At 33.2% G+C, this 12,898-nt stretch overlaps 1 protein-coding gene across 1 annotated transcript in view; it reads right to left on the bottom strand.

Moving 5' to 3' along the window:
• The window catches only part of LRPPRC (leucine rich pentatricopeptide repeat containing), a 99,580-nt gene that overhangs the window by 66,738 nt on the left and 19,944 nt on the right, over window positions 1-12,898 (bottom strand). The window contains exons 10-14 of the mRNA XM_061155503.1: window positions 12,667-12,772; window positions 12,477-12,584; window positions 6,200-6,318; window positions 4,650-4,743; window positions 1,433-1,499 (exon numbers count right to left, since the gene is read on the bottom strand). Coding sequence (XP_061011486.1) covers window positions 1,433-1,499; window positions 4,650-4,743; window positions 6,200-6,318; window positions 12,477-12,584; window positions 12,667-12,772 — 494 coding nt within the window. The remainder of the gene's footprint in view (window positions 1-1,432; window positions 1,500-4,649; window positions 4,744-6,199; window positions 6,319-12,476; window positions 12,585-12,666; window positions 12,773-12,898) is intronic.

Raw genomic sequence — 12,898 nt, 5'->3', positions numbered from 1 at the left:
ACAACTGGCATCCAGTCAGAAATTGCAAACAAGCACAAATGTATGATGCATAGTAAGAAAAAAAATTATTTAACAAAGTTAGTAGGCAAGGACATCAGAACATCTGTCATTAATATCTCCATACAGAGAAGAAGGAAGAAAGAAGCATGAACATATTAAGGAGACAAGGCATATATTTAAAAAATAAAAAACCCAAAATGAAAAATATAATGTCTGAGATTCAAATACATTCTAGATGTATCTCTGCCTTAGCCAAACCTCTGCACGGTACAAGTTAGTCTACTTTCTTCAGAATAAAAGACAAGTTCCTTCTTGTTTTCTAAAATATTTTACAATCTGATCCTAATCAATGTCTCCAATCTCAACAATAAATACTTGTTGAATAAAAGGGAATGCTCAAAAACAGAGGCAGAAACACAGAATAAATAAGGCCTCAGTAATTAATTCAACAGTGTTGATTATATGCCAGGTATTAATATCTATGTGCTGAACATAGGGCAATAAACCAAACATGGAGCTTATGTTCTAATAATCAAAACAGCTATCACAAAATCTTTGTCAGAAAATAAGAGCAAAAGAAAAATTTAAAAGATATGGCATGCCCTTATTTAGAGGCTTTTATTTTTCCAAACTACAATGACTTTGATTATCTAACTTCCCAGCCCACCATAAACCAGAAGCAACCTACATGTCCATCAACAAATGAATGGATAAAGATGTGGTACGCATCTATACACACACATACACACACTGAAATATTACTTAGCCACTAAACAGAATGAAACATTGCCATTTGTGGCAACATGGATGGACCTGGAGATTATCATACTAAGTGAAGTAAGTCAGAGAGAGAAAAATAAGTATCATATGATCTTGCTTATATGTGAAATATAAAAAAAAAAGATACAAATGAACTTCTTTACAAAACAGAAACAGACTCACAGACTTAGAGGATGAATTTATGGTTGGTTACCAGCAGGGGAGAGGGGAGGGAGAGATAGATTGGGAGTTTGAGAATGATATGTACAAACCGCTATATTTAAAATAGATAACCAACAAAGACCTACAGAGTAAAAGAAAAAAAGTCATCCTGTATTTAAATGCTCAAAGCATAAATCAAATATACATGCAAATCTGTCGATACCGTCTACTCGCCATTTTCAGAAGGCTTTCTTTTTTGAAACTAGACCTTTACCAAATCAGTATGCATTTCTTGGAAATGTTTGATATAAAAGGCAGCCTAAACTCAATTCAACTACTTAGTAAGAATAAAACAGATACAAACAAACAAACAAACAACAGATAAGGTTATTTCAGGTAACTAATGTATTGCAAGATAAGAGTATCTGCTTCTTTCCTCTAATAGTAGGTCAAAAAGACAGAAGAAATCAGTCCATATTTAGACAAAGATCATATAAGGTGATCATCTTACCTCCTAAAGCCTAGAATGAGGCTGCCTCTCAATGAAGCAAATGAGAAAGGCAATGTATTTGATTCCACTGAAAAAGAAAATTATCACCATAAAATTCCAGACCAAAACCAAAACTTGCATAACAACGTATTTGGAAACACAATTATACCAATATCCTTCAGTTTTCATTTGGGAAGTATTATTTTAAAAATGGAAAAATTTTGATACAAAGTTAATTAGAAATTGCAATAATACATATTGGCAATATAAACTATCCTTTTAAAACATTTTACTTCATTTACATAAATCTATACAACTAATGAATTTATAAATATTCTTCTGTATAAATACATTAACTAATCTAAGAGCATACTCAAAGTCAGCCTGGTACATATACCAAGGCTGCATGTTACTGGACAACATGGCACTACGAAGGGAGAGAATGAAACTACCTTTTAAAAACAGAAGATGCGGGGGGGGGGGGGGGGGGGGGGGGGTAAGCTCTTTCCTGAGAGTTGTGTCGGATTACGTTGAACAATTCACAAGTCTTCATCCTACTTTTCACTATCATCTATAATCTGCTTTCACGCAAGAGTGACAACCTAAAGTCATAATAACCTCGATCTCTGTTAAATAACTGATTTATATTGATCTTTCACTTTTCTGATGATTTTATTTCCTCTACTATTCATTTTGGCATTTAACAGTCATGTTTCAATGCTGACAGTCTAAGCCTGATTTGCCTTGGTGTAACAATCAGGCTTTAACACATAAGACCTGACGCCCCACATAACCCCTGTCATAACAAGCATGGGACAGAATCATGGTGAGCATCTCTTGAATTTATTTTATAGAAAATAAATATATAAAATGGTGCCATGTTATAAGTAATTGTTTTCTTCTTTTCAGTACATATGTAAAGTGGCTACTAAAAGATTCAAGAGGGACAGAATTATAGTAGGTAGGAACCCACTGTGGAGGCAAATTCTGAAGACAGAATTAATAAATACAGTTTAGATACCTGGTTAAGTTTTTTTAAAAATTCATGGGAAAAGTCACCATTTTAATATAATTTGTTCATCTCCCTAAATATGAAAAAAAATTTAACCTACAGACATAAGGAGAATTACTTAAGACCAACTGTCAGATCCCTTGAACAAGAAGCCTAAGTTTCTCAGTGGTTTCATGTGACATTAACTCTAAAAACTGTCTCTGAAATAACCTGAATTTAGTCACTGTAGGAATTTTAAAGTGGATGCACCACATGCTTTTTGGTAACCTTGAATTTTGCTTGATCACATTAATTTCCATGCCTACAAACTCAAATGGAGAAATGGTTCTTATTATTCCACAAACTTGATCAAGATTAGCTATTTCATAAGTCAGGGGGTTGGAATATACAGCATGGTGACTAAAGTTGGTAATACTATATTTCATATGTGAAAGTTGCTAAGAGTAGATCTTAAGTCCTCATCACAAGAAAAAAGAAAATTTGTAACCATGTATGGGGATGGACGTTAACTAGACTCACTCTGGTGATCCCTTTCCAATACATACAAATACTGATTTACTGTATTTTATATCTGAAACTAATATTTTATGTCAATTACACCTCAATTAAAAAAAAAAAGACAATCCATTGACTTTTCACTACTACTTGCCATTTCTTGTAGTAACCAAAAGTGCCTCTCTCTAAGCAGCCTACAGCGAATACCAGCAATTACAGAACTAACTGCTCTTCAAAGACTTGTAATTCAAGGGAAAGGGAGGGCACTGATGTGAGTGAGCTGAAATCTTCTGTAGTCTTTAAGTTCATGGCATTTTTCTTTTTCACATTTAATAAACAACCTCTTGGGAACTTATTTCTAAACTATTCAAATTAGTATTTTACAGAATATTATCAAGCTTTTATTCATTAAAAAGGTCACCAGAAACATTTCAGCCAGCTGGAAGGCTGCTGACAGAAAGCATCTAGTTTCCGTAGCAACAAACAAGTCTGAAAAAAATCAAGAGGTTGACAATGAAGTGGAATGGATGGTATGATAAAGGGAAAGGCATCTCTCTTGTATTCACCTTATGTGCCCAGATTCCTGTTAATGCTTCTCTGTTTTCAACTTGTCAGTATGAAAAATCTATATATTATACAGAGTGGAAGGCAAAATCAATACACTCAAGATAGCAGCCTGCATTAATACCCAACCTTATACTCAAATAACTACCCCTCTAACAATCACCATTTTTCCTACTGACATTTCACCATTCCCTTTACCATAATACAATAAAATAAACCCAATTAATGCATATTTTGAATTAAAGGCTCTCTTTTAAATAATGTAGACAGAGGTAATATGTACCAACAATCTGGTTTTTACAAAGCTTCCATTTAAACAATCTGAATACATGTTAATCAAAGCTTAGCTTTTAACATTTTAGTGGGCTAGATATTGATGTTTGTATGTTTGTTTTTAAATGGTGTCTTTTTCACAAGACCTGAAACACTGTCAAGTTAATGCCATAGATAATGTTAAAATTTTTTAATTAAAAAATGTCTAATTTATTAAAATTAAAATGTCTGATAGTAAAAAAAAATAAAATAAGGTTAAAGTTAGATGATCTTGGTCTGACTCAGTCACCAACTTTGGCCAAATCATTTAACCTCTCTAAGCCTCTCTTCATCTATCAGTGGGTGAATTTTATTAATATGTGATGAACACTGTAAAGCACCCTATCATTTATAACTGTTTAGTAAACATCTGCTGTGTTTCATTAATGAGGACTGGGAGCTGGCTTCACGTAACTTAGGGCCATAATAGGCATCAGTTTAGAAAACACTTTCAGAAACCACATCTCATAGGATTTTCACAACTCCCACAAGGTAGAGAGAGAAGCAATACAATCCCATTTCCTGAAATTGAAACAAAAGAATGGTAGACAGATTTGTTTCTGATCCCATAATCAGCAGTTTATCATAAATAAGATCCAAGCCTTCCAGGTCCCCATTCCAACCTAAACACCATGTTACTTCCAAGGTTCTTTAAATTTTAAAACTACTTCCAAATTATTTATAAATTTCAATTCATAAACTGTCTTATCAGGATAATTTTTTTAAAAACTTCCTTTCACGGAAATTACTCTCAACTACCTGAGGCAGGGAGTGAGGGCATGGAATACCCTGTATGTTCTCAAAAGTCACAGAAATTAACACCAGCCAAGTTTACTACTTATGTTGCATACTTACAAAATGATAAAATATAATCTAAGTTTCCATTTACTGCTTCACTTCTCAATTCAGCTTGAGAAAATACATTATCATCATGTGGACATCCATTTTCCTAGGGATAAAGCATATTTCAATGATAATATACCTCAGTTAAAAATATTCAAACTTCCTATTTTCCCATTTCCTTATATCAGAAACTCTAATCATCTTTCATTTTAAAAGATCATTTTCTAATATACAAATAAACTGAATAACAAACTTTAGCAAAAGCTATGAGATGGAGTTTCAACATCCTAAATTAAATGTTTATCTTCAAATTCATATAATCTATTACTATTAGAATGCCTTCCTTCTAGGGAGAGTTTACTACTAAAGACATTAGAACTACTCTCTCATTTACAACAATGTACTGATCCAAAATGAAGAATGTATTGATCCAAAATGATATTTTAAGGTATATAATGAGGTACAGGTCAAATTTATTTTTATTTAACTCCAAATGGGTAATTACTTGTCTCAAAATCATATTTAATAATTTAAGTAAATGAGCTGAAATTCAGCTGAATGTATTTACTGACCCACTTTATAATAACAGCACAATATTAAAAATAAACTAATCAATAATAAATAAAGATAAATTATGGTACATCTATACAATAAGATATTCAATCATAAAAAATAATTTGTGGAATTACATACTATAATGTAAAGGTGCCAAGTGAGAAGAGTAGGCTTTGGGGAAATAAGAATATGTGGGGAAATTACTTTTTTAAATGCATTTTTTAACAGTTAAATATGGATAGCATAGTCTCAAAATACACTGTTAAGGACTCAGGGAAGAAAAGTAAAGACACTCAAGACATAAATTATATCTTTAAGATGAATGTAATTATGAAATTATTTAAAGAAAAGACACTCTAACAATATAGAAAAATAAAGGCATTATGTGAATAACCACCTAAGAAACAGGTCTTCTGAACAAAATATTTCTTTGTATGTGGTACTCTACAGAGTTGCTCCTAACTGCCTAGCACTTTATTCTGAAAATCAAAGTGCAGCCATTTGCTGAGCCAGTGCCCTATCCAAGTCAATTTTTCATAGCTCCCTTTATAAATGTCTTGCTTATTCTGGTGGGGACAGGAACTATCTGGTAGGAAAATAAAGCTTTGGGGTCAAACAAAAAATTATTAAAAAAAAAAAAACCAGAATAGTAAATTTATTAAGAGTTTATTCTGAAAATTCAAAAGAAGTGAAAAGTACTACTCAAAACATAGGTACAGTTGCATTGTAGAGTGGGGTTAGAGTGAAAATGTTTCATTTAAATTTTGTGATATTGGCATGTTCTCAACACAAGACAAACGTTACTTTACCTTTTAAAGTTTTTCTAAAGTTTAACAACTTTACAGGTGTTACACTCACCAATATTTTTACAAAGCTTTAGAAAGTTATATACCAACATAACCATTTTAGTCCTCAGCTCAGTGGCTTTTTTCCTTGGTCACCACAAAACACTAGGGAGGGAAGATGCTCTCTCCTCAATTATGAAATTAAAGCCACACTGTGCTCACCTGCAAAACAGCACGAACTGACTTTATACTATCAAAGCACGGAAACACGTAATTAATGTATGTCTCCTGATCAGGAGTTACTCCTATTTCATGCATTCCTTTGAGGACTTCCACTATACCTGTAAGATCAAATTTAAGAGCACAGAGATGAAGAACTTAGAATACATTAACAAAAGATCAAAAGTTCATTTATTTGAATTGTAATGTAGGAAAAGTACTCGGCATTTTGTTTGTCTGAAAGAGAAAGAACAAAACTGGGTGTTAAGATGCTAAATGAAAAAAACTAAACTACTCCTTCCTTCATCTCTCCCTATTAATTCAGGAGTAAACAGTAAGGAAATACGCCAGAATTTATAAGAAAAATGAAAACAATTAAGCCAGATGCTTAATAATTTCCAGTACCCCAACTGAACAGAGATCATGAAACATCATTGCTATCACACAGCATTGATGGATCTACAAAATAAAACTTGACATGAATAAATACCACAGAGACAAGGGATTAGAGTGGGGTGAGAGGAGATCTGTTCAAGACAAAAGTTTTTAAGTTAATCACTTATGTAAAGAATTCCCTTACTGTATTAACAACTACCTTGTGAATTCTTATTTAATAACACAAGAAAAAATAACTGATTCTAATCAGCTAGTCTCATTGTATTTTACACTGTAAAAGTCTAGTAAATTGTTCATTCTTTCATTTCCCCCATTCATAAAAACATCTTTTATTAACTTCTCAACAAGGACAGTTCATGTTTTCCAAAGCTATGGTTAGCTTCAAATAGTACAAACTAATTTCTTTAAATTAGACCAATTAATTCTAGAATATTGTCAAACTACTCAGGTACTACCTACTTTGACAGAACCCAACTGTTTAAGAAAGACCTCATTTGTTTTTCCCTTTAGAACTTACTTCTTTAGCTTTATTACTTTCACATTATTAAAACGTCCACTAAAAAAAAAAAATCCCTGTTTTTGATCTATGGTATTATCTACATAAAAACTTTCTTTCGGTTTCTTATGTAATACATTCTAGTACAAAAACTTGACTATAAATTCTCACTGAATACAGAATTTCATATACAGACAACTGTGACTACATTATGAATATTGCACATTTTTTAGATAAAATTCAGATTATGAATCAAAACCTTAAAAGGTTTTGTTTAAATTTAAACAGTTCATTATATTTAAAAGTACCCAATATTTTCAAAACCTTAGTTAATTAGATGTATTTTTCAAGATGTGAAAACACAGGGAAAAAACCCCAAGACAAAGCATGTGCTTACATATAAAGGGAAATGTATGTTGAGTTGGTCCATACAGCACACACAAGCCTAAATAATAATTGCAAGAAAAATCTGAAGCTATTCCTCCATCAAACCTGGAAATGAGTACTAATAACCTTTATATCTACCATAAAAATGGCAAGTCACACTGGGCTCTTCTTCATATGCAAAAATTACTAAGCACTTAGCACAGTACATACCGCTTTTCAATCACTAGTAATAGACCTGGGCTAACCTCATGTCCTCAATGTATCTTCTGGCCAGTAAAGACTGCTTTCATGACCACGGTTTAAAGTAAATTTCTAAATTTCAGGTAAAACATTACAGTGAAGTGACAAAACAAAAGCAAGGTTTGCAGTTTAAAGAGACTTCGCTTGCAACTCTGGTTCTGGCACTTAGTGGCAGAGTAACTGTAACTCCACTTTACTAGTAGGGCCATTAATTTTCTTAGCTTACACACTAGAGATGGCAATATGCCCAAATTGTGCCTTCTAGACATTTTAACACATAACAACAATTTAACACGCAACATTTGACTTGATCCCTCTACCCACCATCCATGTAATAAGAAAGGCAATACATCAAGGCATTCAATAAACAGAACAATTTTCTGAGCTATAAGAGTCCATGCCTATTAAATGGATGGAAGCAAAGTATCAAAACTGCAAATATTACCCACAGGTATGGAAGAAATTCTTATGGTCTAGGCCTACGGGAAGATGGAGGACAACTGAAAAAACAACATACTGAACAAAAAGAATCCCAGTATTGCAACTCAGTTTAAATTGATCAGTATATAAAGCTATATATTAAGAAGGCTTTCATCTCAGCCTACTCGGGGAAGAGTATATATTTCTCCACTTAAATAAAGTTGGAAATGCTTCTAGAAGTCCAATAATCTTTATTTTAACAAAAGTGTTAAAGTAAGCATTTCTTCAAGGTCAAAGACATGTCCTAAAATAGAAACACTGTTTCCTAACTGCAGGCAGGTGCTTGAAACACTACAGAAAAGGAAAAACCTACACTTTCCCCTCCAATCAGAAGAACCTAGGATCAAGTCCTTTTCGACTCAGGAATGATGATAAAGCTCCGTATTTACTTCTCAGGGTGGTCACTAAAACTAAAATCTGTGTGAAACCCTAAAAATACTAAACAAACGTTAATAGTAACAACTGATATTTTTTTAGCTGTCTTAATACTCTAATAGCATAAAATAACTATTTCGTTTTCTTGCAAACAGGCCAACAAACTGACTACAGACAGATTCCTATACAAACACTTCTCATCATCAGTGCTTCAAATACCTTTTAACCTCTTACTTCTTCAATCTTTTAATAAGGCTTTTCAGGTCAGGAAGAGTGCATTCTGCCTGATTAGATGACCTGCACTGGTAGCATTTTTAATGTATGTATCTTTCCAACTGAAACTAAAGCAGTGTTATGAAAACCTGGATTCCCATCATTGCTCAGGTGAGTTCAGTCAAGGATATTCACTTCAGTACTATAGTCGGATAGGAAGATGCAAACACTTCTCAATAAGAAGAAAGAAAGGTGACTGATCTGACATACCTACATATATCTTCCTCAAAAATACAATCCACATTTTAAAAAATATTCATATATTAACTTAGATAAACATGATCTCAAACCTTTGTGAACTTAGAAAATCTAAACGATCTAGTAAAAAACATTTAAAATGTAAGCACAATAAAGTTTATGAATTGAAAGGAAAGTCTCCATTCAAAAAGTTTTAAAGGAATTAAAGTACTTCAAACTACTGGGAAAGATACATGGGTTTTCTGAACAAATTCCACCGACTAGGGCTGTTTATGCCACATGATTTTAGACTCTACCCAGAAAACTCACTTTACAAGCAGGGAATTTCTTATTTTTTAAAAAGTACCTCCTAAAATAAGGAATCTTTTTTATTCTACTTGTTTGATTTAGTATAAACAGAATGCTTGATTTCTAATTTATATTCACTCAAAACTGTATTTTCCATGTATTTTGGCATCTAGTATTACTCCTAAAAGTCTAGAAAATTTATTACCTTAGTGATCTTTAAAAACAAAAAAACTGAATGAGGCTTGAAACTTCTAATCCAATTCTGAGAATATAAAGAAAATACTATGTTTAAAAAAAAAAGAAAAAAAAACAGGAAATTAATGTGTACTATTAACTAAAGTTCAGATTTTGTTCAAATTAAAAAAAAAAAACTTATTGTAAGCCATTTGGGGGAAAAAAGTAAACTGCTTCCAATGAAACCAGACATAGATGTATTTCCATTTGTTTGTTTAGATTTTCAATAAAAAGCATTTTACTAAGAAAAATAAAAAGTACCTCCTACTCAACCATTTTACTCAACTGATATTTAGGCTTTCATACCAGCCTTACCATTCATATTTTACCTCTTTTATATTCTTATTTTCAGGTTTCTAAAAATATACCAAGGCATGTAGATCCTTTATCATTCTGCATCATTTCCTCTCACTGGGACTAGTCCACTAAAATTCTGAGAGAGGATTTTTCCATTTGCGCCAGAGAAACACCAGCAAGATAAGCCATGAGGAAGTCCTTATAAGAATCTTTTTTAGGGCTTGGTGATAGCCAAATCTGCAGTCAGGAAAATTCTATTCAATAAATGTTTGATCATGCTACAGTTGAAAACTTGGTTCAGTCTGATCTGAGCTCTGAATTCCTTTGATTTCCTGAATAGTTTTATTTTTTCCTTATGAAAAATACTCCCCTACATCCTCCATCTCTGCAGTCATTACTTTCTTCTATTTATTTCTACCAGTTTATATATGACATTCCCCAAAAGACAAAGGCACTGCACTAGTAAGAATGTTACTTCTTCATCTTACAGGGTGCTGGAGAATTGATGCTTTTCAACTGTGGTGCTGGAGAAGGCTCTTCAGCGTCCCTCGGACCGCAAGAAGATCAAACTAGTCAATCCTAAAAGAAATCAGTCCTAAATATTCATTGGAAGAACTAAAGCTCCAATACTTTGGCCACCTGATGCAAAGAACTGACTCACTGGAAAGACCCCCATGTTGGGAAAGATTGAGGGCAGGAGGAGAAGGGGACAACGGAGGATGAGATGGTTGGATGGCATCAGGACTCGATGGACATGAGTTTGAGCAAGATCCAGGAGTTGGTGACAGACAGGGAAGCCTGGCATGCTGTAGTCCATGGGGTCGCAAAGAGTTGGACCAGACTAAGCGACTGAATTGAACGAAACTATATAAAATACATACAGTTATTTCCCTGTTACAGGACTACCTGCAAGGGAGAAATGAGTTTTTAAAAACTATAAACCAGCTGACAATCTCTTGTACTCTCAGGCTAACTTACTCAGTTTTCCTATTTTTCCAGTTAAAAATCTTCATTGATTAAAGTAACTTGGTACCACTTTTTAAAAATGTCCTTAATTCAAAAGTCAATACCTAATTTTTAACCAATAACTAAGAATTTTTAGAAAACAAATACAATATATTTACCAATGTCTAAATATGGAGTTGTTAAGGTATTAACAATGTGTATTTAAAATAGGAGGACAGAAACTGTGTTCCAATCCAAGCACTACTGACAACTACATATAGAACCTAAGACCAGTCACTGAATCTCTCTGGGCTCTCAGTGCCGTCATTAATATAATGTGGTACCTTTGATCCTAAGAGTCTCTGAAAAGAGGGCCTGGAGAGAAGAGTCCACTTTTCTGCTAGTCTGAGATACAACTATGAAAAAAAATTATCTGAGTTCTGTCATGTTTACTAAGTAGTAAAATGTAGTAAACAATTCAAGTCTAGATACTATGATAGGTTGAGGAAAGGAAAATTGACCTGATGAACAAAGGTTTCAGCAGGAGTGCTCAAAGTATTTTCATAACTGTGTACAGTGGACAATACTAATATGCCCAAGGATTTTCATGGAATGATGTAGATTTTCGGTGGTTCAAAAATACTAGGTTAAAGGTTACCTTGTGGAGCTTTCAGAACTGGAGGATATGCAAAGAGTTAATCAACCAGCATACTGTTTTCCCAAAGATTTTTCTAAAAAGGATTTAGATACTTTTAGAGCCAGAAACAATTAGGGAATACTTGTTTCACTATTTCCTTTAAACCAGAAGACAGCTACATATTTAAAACAAAATTGCAATATGAAAGTCTGCTAAAAGCACTTTTTTGTTGTTTGTGCATTCTGTTTGTCACCCAGTGTCATACTAACAACCCTGCATCTCATTCTAAAGCACATTATACAGCAAGATAAAATGAAAAAGACCATTTTTTGTTTCCCCAAGGGGGAAGTACTTCTGTTAAAAGCATCTTTTTACGAGACTACTCTTTCTGAATTACCAATAATGCAAACCAAGGAATTAGATACTGTACTCTAAAATTTAATATTTGTTCAATTCTTATTCATATCCTATAGACATCCCATGTGTACAGGGAAAAGTATGCTAAATGCTTAAACGTACTTAAGAACCTGAAAGACTGAACATTTCTGTCCTTCAATCAGTACGCTGTCAGGCCATGAGCACTTATTTTGCAATAAAAGTTTTCCTGCCTATCCTATTATTCCAACAGCTCAGTAAAGGACAAATAGACTGGTCCAGAAAGAAAATGGTCTGGTTGTATGGTATATAACTTTGATTTTAATAAGGCTAGATAAACTAATTTCAAACACTATATGTATGTAAAATCAAGGACTAAAGAGTTTTTTGAAGAACTTAAAAATGATCAACTATTTAAAGCCATAATCACAAGTTTGAATACCAAGATCAGAGATGAAATAAGAAATGAAATTAAGATGAAAGAAATCCATTGTGTTTGTCTTTTAAGCTTTTACCTAATACTTTACCATGACTTATACCAATTCTATTTCCTCATAAGGTTTAATAAGTATGTTTCCTCAAATAATTCAATTAGATGTGTACAGAAACTGTTAAACTGGATATCTGAACCACTGTATCTATAAAACGTAAAACCAAACCTTGAACATTTTTCTCCTTCTGATGTCCCACTAGCAACGGCCAAAAATAATGAGTTCTGATAGGAAAACCTTCTTCCTTCAAAGCCTTCATCAGAACTTTTGCCAAATCTGAAAAGAGATATCATAAAATATATCAAAGTTACCACAGCAAAACTTACTTATGTGAGTTCTAATTATGAAAATATAGTACCTAATTTTTGAGCCACTAAAGCACACTGGAGTGTGAACTGCAAAGGCGACGTGTGCAGCTGGGCTTCCTTTAACTTCTTACAGTAGTCTTTAAGCTTCTCTGCAGGCTAGAAAAGAAAGGCACCACACATCAGCTGAATCTGCAAATATCCTACCATTTGACCTTCTGCAAATATTCTACTGCTTTGAGACCAAAAAAAAAAAAAAAAAAGTGAACCCCTCATCCTCTTTCT

This window comes from Dama dama, chromosome 11, assembly GCF_033118175.1.
Source record: "Dama dama isolate Ldn47 chromosome 11, ASM3311817v1, whole genome shotgun sequence".
Lineage (NCBI taxonomy): Eukaryota > Metazoa > Chordata > Mammalia > Artiodactyla > Cervidae > Dama > Dama dama.
The sequence above is the reverse complement of the archived record's forward strand: the minus strand, read 5'-3'. Positions and strand labels throughout refer to the sequence as shown.